Here is a 10800-nt window from a genome sequence, read left to right on the forward strand (position 1 = left end):
ATCATCATTGAAGGCCGATCCGATGACCTGTTAGAAGACGAAAAAATTCTTGAGGCGCAAATCTTAGAAAGGGCCAAACAGGAAGAAATGCTATGGAGGTAAAAATCAAGAATAAGGATGGCGAAAAAAACACAAAATTTTTTCATAGTACCACCATCCAACGCAAAATGAATAACAACATAAATCACATTCAAAATGAGTAGGGGGCTAAGGTGGAAACACATGAAGAAATTGAAAGCGAACTTCTAAACTATTTCAAGCAGGCGCATCATGAGCCACATATAGACAGATCGATAGCCATAGAAAAAATTACAAGAAACATTCCTAAAATTATGTCAGAGGAGCACAATCAACTTCTTCTCAGGCCTGTAGACTTACAGGAGATTGAAACAACAGTTCTTCAGTTGAAAGCGGGAAAGGCACCTGGCCCAGATGGATTTACCTCCAACTTTTTCCACAATTTTTGGGAATTGATCAAAATGGAAGTTTGGCAGGTGGTTGAGGAATCAAGAATCTTAAGATGGATGTTTCCTGGATTGAATGCCACATTCATTGCCCTTGTTCCCAAGGAAGCTCAGCCTAGTACTCCCGACAAATTCAAGCCTATTGCTTTGTGCAATATAATCTACAAGATTATCTCCAAAGTCATCGCTTCCAAACTCAAACTGTTGCTTCCTCTCATTATTTCACCTGAACAATCTGGATATGTTGAAGGTCGGAAGATTACGGATGGTATCATCCTTACTCATGAAATAATTCATTCCTTGAAGCAATCCAGGAAGCTAGGTATGCTACTTAAAATAGATCTTTCAAAGGCTTTTGATAGCTTAAGCTGGTTGTACATTAAAAAAACTCTAATTGCTTTTGGTTTTGCTCCTCCTTGGGTAAGGTGGGTTATGAGTCTCCTATCCTCCTTCTTTTCGGTCCTGATCAATGGTATTCCCTCCTCTCCTTTTCATCCTTCCCAAGGAATTAGGCAAGGAGACCCTCTCTCCCCCTTCCTTTTTGTTATTATGGCAGAAGGATTGGGCCGAAGCATTAAATTAGCCCAGCAATCTCAGCTCCTTAAAGGCTTGTCTTTCCACAACTCTGCCACCTTCACACACCAGTAATTTGTTGATGAAAACATGCTATTTGGTCATCCATCAGTTTAGGAAGCTCGTTAGCTCAAATATTTATTTACGGATTTCTCAGATGCCTCGGGAGCCTCTATCAATAAATCCAAATCCCAAATTTGCTTTTTCCATACCCCTGCTATTACCCAAGCGGCTATAGCCCGCATTCTAGGATTTTCTATTACTGTCCTTCCTTCCAAATATTTAGGAGCTCCTCTGACTGCCTCGGCCTTGAAGCATTCTTCATGGAAGATCCTATTAGAAAAATTGGAGGCTCGCCTTTCCTCTTGGACTCACAGAGCCTTAAATATGGCGAGTCGTCTAGTACTCATAAAAGTTGTTCTTCATTCCATGTCGCTCTACCTTTTTTCCATCCTTGCGGCTCCCAAATGGGTTCTCCAAGAAATCAAGCATCTCCAGAGATCCTTTCTTTGGGGAAGCTTAGGTCAAAAACGAAAATGGGCTCTTGTTAAATGGGACACAGTTTGTCTGCCAAAGAGTGGCGGTGGTACTGGATTGAGGGATCCTTCTCACATCAACGAGGTCATGGGGGTTCGCATATGGTGGAAATGGCTTACTGTGCCACTCACCCCCTGCGATACTATGTGGATAGCAAAGTATGCAAGCAATTGGCCAACAGAGGAACTAATACGAATGTCAGAAGTTAGCATGGGTTCCCTAATCTGGAATTCGGCCAAGCAGCACAGAAGCCTAATTCAACAGCATAGTTTCTGGGAAATAAAGAATGGCAACATAGCAAGGTTTTGGGAAGATTATTGGCAATAGATGCCCAAGTTAAAGGACCTAATTGCTCATTTGCAACCTCCGGAGCAGGATATGCAGACATATGACAAGGTTAAAAACTTTTGGAATACCTCTTCTACTCAAGGATATAGGCAATGGATCAAAGCAGATCAAATTCTAAGACAGGGAACCGCACAAGTTCAATAAACTATTAACACAGAATTAATGAAAAGGAGTATACATCTCTCTGAAGAAAGGGATATACTCAGATGGGGATATGAAGAAAAAGGCACCTTCACTACAAAAGAAGCTTATAATATCCTAATCAAGGAACATATGGTTAAAGACCCTCTCTGGAGCAAAGTTTTTGACCCTACCAACTGGCCGAAAATCTCCACCTTTCTCTGGCTCTTGTGTCATAAGAGGATCCTCACATGGGATAATCTCAGGAAGAGGAACTATCATGGGCCCTCAATGTGCCCCAACTGTAGACAAGAGGAGGAATCCGTAAAGCATCTCATGCATTCCTGTCGTATTGCGCGCAAACTCTGGGAAAAGGTCAGCTTCCGATGCCAAAAGGAAGGAAGAATACATGGAGACATCATCACCACAATTCACAACTAGGATCGAAATCCTTATCAAAGCAAGATCTTGAATTTCCTATGGAAGCTCATTCCGGGCTTCCTTATGTGGGCCATCTGGAAGGAAAGAAATCGAAGAATCTTCAAGGATCATTCTGCGCCTCTGGAGAATCTTTGGAAAATTATCTGCCAAAATATCAAGGAAACCATTTCTCTTCAATCATGGTATCAGGAGGACCTTCCCTCTCTCCCCCAAGAACAAAATATCTGGGCTAATTGGAACCTTCAGTGGAATCAAGAACATATTTCAAAAGGCCCAAAACCTCCGGTGGATCGTTCACTTGGAAAGTGGCTCCCCCCTCCCAAGTATATGTTCCAGCTAAACTTTGATGGAGCTTCGAAAGGTAATCCAGGTAACTCGGGCTTTGGAGGGATTTTCAGAGACTATAAGGGTGCCCCTCTTCTATCCTTCCTAGGATCAAAAGGATGGGACACCAATAATTCGACTGAATTGGAAGGTCTCTAGCAGGGTCTCATTCAAGCTCAAAACAACAGATTCTTTCCGCTTATCATAGAAGGCGATTCTCAGATCATCATAAATATGGTTTCTAAAATTATGCAAGGCACTCCCTCAAGCAAGGTGAGCAACAGTTGGAGAATGGCAAAGAGGCTTGAGCTCATTGAATCCTGGCTCTCCTCTCATAGGGCAATCACTCTGAAGCACATCCACAGGGAAGGTAATAAAGTCATTGACTTACTAGCTAATATTGGAGTTGAATGTGGGTTGGATCTTCACACAGGATCAATCTCCATCTTGGCCTCTGAAACACAACTCATGGATTACCAAAACCTTGTGAAGACTGAAATGGAACGGGAAGGAGAAGAGCACTCGAATGCGGGTGAATTAAATGTTAATTGATGGATTTATTTAATATTTCCGGCGCTCGTCCCTGCCAGATGTAGGACAATGCTCCTCTCCATGCACATATCTGTCTCAAGCCAGCTCACCTCAGGCGAGAACGATTCTGCATGAAGATTGCCTTAATTGCTCTCCCTGCCCAAGGAAAGGTGACTGTTGATATAATCATGGCAAATTCAGTTTACCATTCCATTGCTCTCACCCCATTCTCGTGCCATTGCTCGTTTCTTGTAGCAATTCCCTGTAGTAGGTCGATTTCAGACATCAGTGGGTCGCTCTTGGTGGCTCTTGGTGGTGAAATTGAGCTTCCCTCTTTCCAGTCTCAGGCCTATCCTCTGAACTCTGCTCACAACCACCTTGTGTTGTCTCATCTCCCTTCCAAAGATTCCTGTTCTTCTGAGGTTACCCACCACTTCTTATTCATGGTCCGTGAGCTCATGAGAAGCCGCCATGGAGGAATACGTGGGGGCCATGGGCGATCTCGGTCTACTCACTCTGTTGATCAACCTCTGCCCCCTGCTACGCAGCCCTCATCTTTGGAAAATTCGCCTCCTCTTAGCCCTTCCCGCAGACCTTTCCCATACAATGCTTTTCAAACTACTCATTTCAAGTTTCAGAGTAGCCTTAATAGGCCCATTATCACGACCAATATTACTATTATCTTTTCTGAAGAAGAGGATCATCCTCAAGCAACAGAGAGCACTTCAGTTGAGCTTGCGTAGGGCGGCAACAGAATGACGGGTAGTCATAGCAATGTGCAGAATATGGCTGAAGGAGGCAAGGTGGATAGGCATGGTAAGCAGCACGATGACGGTGGTGCTCCTGGTGACACTCAACCTCTAGATGGCAGCAAGCATGGAGCCTCTGCTTCAATGACCATCGCAGGTAGTTCCAGCGGCATTCGTCCTTTGTCGAGCCCTCCAGGAGGCAATGGGACTGGTGACGTGGCTGAGAATGAAGATATCTGTTGTTGGGAAAAGTATCTATTCAGAACGCCCCTATCCCACTCTAAGGTATGACAGTGCCTTAGCAACAAACAAGGAAAACTGCTTGAGTATTCTTCTTTATGAAATGTAAATGAAGAGGAAGGATGTAACTAACCTGTGTCTTTCGCTAGTTTGTTGATCCAATCGCTCTTCCCTTTGTTCGCTTCCCGCTGCCTGCTCCCTTACTGGCCCAACTTCACTTCCTGCAAGATCACAGAAGAGAGAAACTACACGAAGATATAGATTTACATTCATAAAAAGCTCAGGATCAGATTAAGCTAAACATGCAAATATAACAAAACATCACTGGTATACAAGCATGTAGAAGAAACTCAAATAGTTTTATTGAAATGATAAGAAAGTCCAAGAGGAGATACAACCAAGTGAGTCCCGATCCAGCATCTACCTCCCAGCAAAGGAATCCCTTCCTCACCTCCAACAAAGCATAAATCACCCAATGTACTAATCTCAATCTCAAACCAACTGCAATTCTCTGCAAAGTACAAAATTCCAGCCTCTGGATCTCTAGGATGAGGGATCCATATATAGATGTAAGCAGAGAGGATGAGTCAGCTTATGTTTTGACTTGTGGCTTCTCTCTGTCAGTTCTTGCTTCCACTTGGAGACTGAGAGCTTCTTACTCATCACTGGTCGAATTCAGTGAGGCAAGTGTCATTGGAGAAGATTCTAGAAGCTTCCATTATCTCTCCACCTCGTTGAATGACTTTGCCACTTGTCATTTCCCGCTCAACGCACCTGGGTAGCGCATTCAAGTGCATTGCAACGCACCTAGCCAATTTATTTGGGTGCTTTGCAATGCAGGCAGCTAGTGGAGCACTTGAATTGATCCTGATTTGACTGTTTCTGAGTAGTTTTTGGTGGAGAACTTCTGGGAGAAGCTGTCATTGGTTGACCTTGTTCCTTTAGGGGCAGGAACAACACTTTTAGGGACTTTGGATCCCTTGGATTATGGACATTTCATGCTTAGAGCTGTAAGGCACAAAAATGTCTATAACAGTTGCCCCCTAAAGTATGAGGCTGTTTATCGGGTGAAATGCTTTATTAGGAGGATCTGAAGTTCTTTCAATGCTGGGAGGAGACCTGTAGTAAGATACAATACAATACATTATTTTTCATACTGTTTTCATGATCTAGCTGAGGCGGGCATTCCCATGCTCAGCTTTATAAATTCATTTTTATGTACATAGGATAGACAATCGTCTGATGGTAGACTGATGATTCTGATGAAATCATCATCCTTTTGGTAGGATGATTATCCGTTCTGCAATGCTGTACATGTCAATGTCTTTATTTTTCCTAAATATATATCGTAGCCCGGATGGATGAAACTAGATCCGGGGTCTTCAATCTCGTCCGATCTTCACTCTAAGTACAAGTCGATCCATGTGAGAAATGTTTTGAAGTCGAACATGGAAAGACATCGCTTGATTACCAGTCAATGATGTAAACTGTTAACAAGCGCGAGAGGAATCACCGATAATGATGATGACCCTCAAGGTACTGCAGTACAATTCATGTGGTGTGAATAAAGGACTTGGCGTCGAACACCACGCAAAATCTTTCGGTCGAAGGTCATTGATGTATACCTGTCGCCAGAACTGAGAAACTTGCCATTGAGGCATGCAAGCTTCAAAGTACTGAAGGGGGTGTTCCTAGATCAACTTCTTGGATAATGAGCTGATGTCAACAAGAAGCGATCCGTCAAAGGAGGGCCTTGATGTATCCCACATCAATGACACGGAACGGAGTAAATGATTTTGATGGAGGTGAAAACGATCTGATGATATATGGTTCAGGGTGGCGGTCATGAAAGAATGAAGTATAATGTATGGTAGTGGATGGGACACGGGTGACTTCTCTGGATGACTTCTCTTGAACATGTCGGCGACACTTATGTGATGGATTGGTAGCATTTACCCCAAAGGTGGATGGTATGGCGAGACCATGGTGATGTGACCGGTGAATGAAACAACCCAACCCGACTCAGGCACGGAGTGGAAGTGTCATGTTCAAGAGCGACTTGCTACCAATAAAGGTTCTTTGAGTTTCTTCCCAATTTTTCCCCAGTCATTGCTGACCAGTACCTCTTTATTTTTGTCAAGCTTGAGGAGGATAACATATGCTTGTTCTATAATTTTCCCTTCGGGCAAACCCATCGCTATGTTTTAACGAGCCTAGCGATAGTGAAACTCGTTCTCGTCTAAAGACAAGTTTTTCGCTATTAATCTTTTTAACGAGTCTAACGACAAAGATAACTCGGTCCTTTTCATTTTTAGAGAGTCTGAAAAGGTACGTAAAGTTAACTCCGGAATTCCTTTTTCGTCATCTAATCCCTTAAGTCCGAAAAAGTATAAAATAATACAGAAGGGATGAATTTTCGATAGTTTTAACGAGCCGAACAAAACAAGCGCTCGATCTTTTTGTGCAATAATCCCTCAGGTCCAAAAAGATTAAAATCTAGAGGAGGGATAGCTCTTCTGGTCGCTTTAACGAGCTGGAAGGCCAAAACTCGGCAATCTTTTCATATTTTACGAGTCAAATGAAAAGAGCTTAAAGAAGACTCGTCTTTTGAGGAACGAGTGATAAAATGGGTAGCAGCTGATTCCAGGTAAGGGTTGGAATTTTCCAATCACGGCAGTGTCACAAGGATGGCTAGTGAAATCACTCTTCGCATCTGTTCCTCAAAATGGGTAAACACTCATATGGAGGTGAATGGTCGGCCAATGGAAAAGTGGAGGTGACGGTGCAAACACGACCAAGGCTTTAATGGCTGATAATGTTACATTCACGGTGGTTATTTACCGGAGGATAGTTCATTTTTTAACGAGCTTAAACGCGGATTGAAACACTTGCTCGATCTTATGTTTATTTTTTAACGAGCATGAACTATGTGCTAAAACTGATCGATAATCCAGTCATATGATAAGAATGTCTCATATAAAACGGCAACATTTAGATTTTTCCCCACATCCTTTCTTTATGCAAGTTAGGAAACGCCTAATCCTACGAGTTTAAAGGGTTAGCCTACAGGTTTAAAGGGAGGACCTAAAAATTTAAAAAAAATAAATAGCCGCCCCTTGCTTGCACTCCAAAAGGTTTGCATGCCCCCAGGTATAAAACAGAATTTCGAGGTCTCCCTCTATTCGAGCTGACAAAACATTTGTTTTATCAGGAAGGGTCACCCTTTATTCGAGCTGAAAAAACATTTGTTTTATCAGGAAGGATACTACCTCTTACAGGTTACCCAAAGATTGTTCTATTCACACAACAAACAAAACACTTCTTCGGCGATGTCTACCAAGATAAACAAAGGTGAGTGACAACGAGCGCCAAACACATAACTTTGACAAGAGAATCTTGTTCTAGAATAACCCCTATCTCAATCACGGACAGGGTACAGACTAGTCATATTCTCCCGCGGAAACCTACCCTATACCCGAAGTTTTCCTGCCGAAGCAGACCAGGACGCATGCCCCCTGGGTTCCAGTCATATCCCTCCGAATTACTCGCGCTCATCGGGAGGACAGACCGTGGGTTGAGACATTTCTTCTGTGAAGAGACCATTTAGGGATGGTATATGACTATTTACGATGCGTGATTCGGGAAATGAAAGCTGGTCCACGAGCTTGACCACTCTTCCTTCGTGCAGAAAACACATTACTCTAAAGAGTGAGGAGACGATGGCTCCCATGCAATAAATATAGTCTCGTCCAAGGAGTAGGTTATAATCCAAGGGTCCTTGAACGACCATCACGTTCATTTGAACGGTCTTCCCTTTCAATGTTATAGGTACATTGGGGAGGATCCCTAACGGTCAACTGGTTCCTTTATCGAAGCCTGTCAGATTTCTCATTTCAGGCAAAAGCGATGGCGAACCAAGCGCTTTCCAAGCAGTAGAGAAAAGGATACTCACAGATGCCCCCTCATCTATGATGGTACCAGCCATGACCATTCTATATATTTGGACGATAATTCTGAATGGTATGCTTGCTGGTAAGCGGGGTCTGCCTAGTTGATTCCAGTCGAAGGAGACAACTAGGTTGCTTGGAGGTGGGACCGAGTAGACGGCCGGGTACGGCTCTGACGAACTTCCTTCCTGCGATAAAGGAATGGGTAGGTTGCCCCCTTGTTCATCGGAGTCTGTGTTGATGAAGAGAATATGGACGGTGTCATCCTTGTTCTCTTCAGTGACTGTGTCATTCGAAGGTAAAACCTCTGAAGGCAAGACCGGGTCAACTGCCGCCTCGACCTTTTGACTTTCGTCGGGTATGGATTCAGCTGGTTCATCTTCAATGACCGGCGCTTCAGCTGACCACTTGAGCGGGCTAGCTGGATTCTCAACTAACGAAGGACTCGGCAAGAGTTTTTTATATCCAGGAGGAAGTCGTAACGGTGAAACCGGACGATCATCCAAAACTCTTTTAGCTTCGTCTAAGAAGGGACAACGGTGGATGGCGTGATTTCCTTCGCACAGTTTACAGGGAGATCTAGCTCTCCCTTTTTGTCCTGGGACTTCACTTTCGCTAGTTGACGGTGTGCTTTCAACATGGCTATCAGAGGTTGACGCCACCGGATTGTGCAAACGGGGAGACCAGTCCCTTAGTATCCGAGGGATGCAGGGACAATCTTTTTGAAAGTGGTCTCCCTTGCAAATGACACATGGCGATTTAGGCCTAGTCAGTGCAGTGTGTGGATTTTCGTTAGACGACACTCGTTTGCCCCAAGTCACTTTTGGCTCCTTCTTCTTCTTCTTCTTCTTTTTCTTCTTCTTTTCCTTCTTCTCCTTAGGAACTTGACTTTTGGCTTTGCCGGCCCCATCAAGCGAAGAGGAAGGAGGAGAGGAAGAATTAGAGGAAGTAGAAGGTTGGTGGGTAACTCTGGGCTGGTCTAACTGCTGATTCGATTGTTCAGGAATAGTGGTGTTCTGAACGACATTGGTTGAGAAGAGCCAGACCGGCAAGCCAATTGTTAGTCCTGGAAGCGACAATGTGGCCATATGGGGCGCACCAACATCTCCCCAAGAGGAGAAGGGACTAGGATTTCCACCAAGGGGAATTCCTTGGTTGGTAGGCTCCATTTTCTCAACCTAAATATCAACGCAGGAAAAAGGGTATGAATATTCCGCTTAAAATAAATTTTAACAACGCTTGGACACAACTTGCTTTTTCAATTTTAAAGAGTCGAGAAAAAGCAAAAGATGACTCTAGTCTCCTTCGATTTTTAATGAGCCTTAAGTGACAAGTGCTCAGATGGACCTTTTCCGTTAAGGAGTCTGAAAAGGAATGAAAGGGACTGCTCTGGAGTTCTAGGTAGAGGGTGTGCCAAACCAATCGCAAAACCGCAGAATACTTTTTAGGGTACGGGCGGTCAATCTTCCCGAATGCTGTGTTCAGTGCATTGCGATCAGTAGGGCGGCCGACACGGCTTCCTATGGATAAAGGTTTTATGCCTATAGGGGTCTCCCAATATATACTTGACGGTACGTGGGAGCACAATCCGTACTGGCACTTATCGTCTCTCTGGAGAAATCACCCAACCATCAGTGAGGCCGACAGTCACCAGGTTTTACGACGCCGGAACATGTCTCTAGCCTAGACCTCTATGTTGTGCGTTAAGTTACAAAGCGTTGTTAAGTTCATTCAATTTATTTTAGGTTGATCTTTCTTAGAAGTTTTCCTTTTTGGATCACCACGTGATGTAGATATAATTCCTAAATGCAGTCTAAAGATGATAAGCAAGCTTTTATCTCTTTTCAACAATGAAAATCCTAGCTACAAGGGGAAAAGAAAGACACAATCTTTTCTCAAAGAGCACAGAGCACACTGTAAATGCACTTTTTCCTAAATCAAACCATACAAACTATCAATATGCAAATGCACAAATGCATGTATTTGTTTTCACTTTCTTAATATTGATGCCTAAAAAGAAAGTTGTTGTACAAACTCGAATTCGATTTCAAGTGAAAAACACAAACAAGCTTCTTTTCGAAATCAAAAAGATGATTACGACACTTTATGATTTTGAAGTAAACACTTGTTTCGACACTAGAAATTCACAAATTCAATCCAAAAGACAAAAGTAAAAGCGCAATCAACTGTCAACAGCAAACACACTTACTCCTAAGATCAAAACGACACTTACAACAGGTCTAGATCTAAGGGCGACAGTATGACTAGTTTACTTTTGTAATGGGAAACTGCAAATGATGTAATAAATACACAAAAACAAATACAATTTCTTTTATACAACTGAGGCGGAATTAAGGCAAAGAAAAGGGGTTTTCAGATAGGTACACACACTGATAACAGGCTGCAAAAATCAGAGATAAAACTGAACAAAATGAAGCAAAGAACCACAGCTGCACAGGGCAAATGCTGATCAGCGCACCTGTTGCACAGAGAAACTGAATTGCAGCGCAGGTAGCCCTCTCGGGA

General features: G+C 43.2%; 1 protein-coding gene across 1 annotated transcript; it reads left to right on the forward strand.

Moving 5' to 3' along the window:
• Positions 1 to 332: 332 nt before the first annotated feature.
• Positions 333 to 1901, forward strand: LOC149173959 (uncharacterized). Its single transcript, XM_089423889.1, has 2 exons — positions 333 to 786; positions 1195 to 1901. The coding sequence occupies exons 1-2, from the start codon at positions 333 to 335 to the stop codon at positions 1899 to 1901; spliced, it is 1161 nt and encodes a 386-aa protein (XP_089280015.1).
• The last annotated feature ends 8899 nt before the right edge of the window (positions 1902 to 10800 follow it).

The sequence above is a fragment of the Pinus tabuliformis genome, chromosome 4_1 (assembly GCF_031772625.1).
Source record: "Pinus tabuliformis cultivar Carrire ecotype Pingquan chromosome 4_1, CPIR1, whole genome shotgun sequence".
Lineage (NCBI taxonomy): Eukaryota > Viridiplantae > Streptophyta > Pinopsida > Pinales > Pinaceae > Pinus > Pinus tabuliformis.

Excerpts from the sequence above, each read along its gene's own strand:
- LOC149173959 (XM_089423889.1), top strand. The coding sequence starts at position 333 with ATGTCAGAGGAGCACAATCAACTTCTTCTCAGGCCTGTAGACTTACAG. Across the intron at positions 787-1,194 it reads GAAGCAATCCAGGAAGCTAG|ATGCCTCGGGAGCCTCTATC; the intron begins GTATGCTACTTA and ends CGGATTTCTCAG.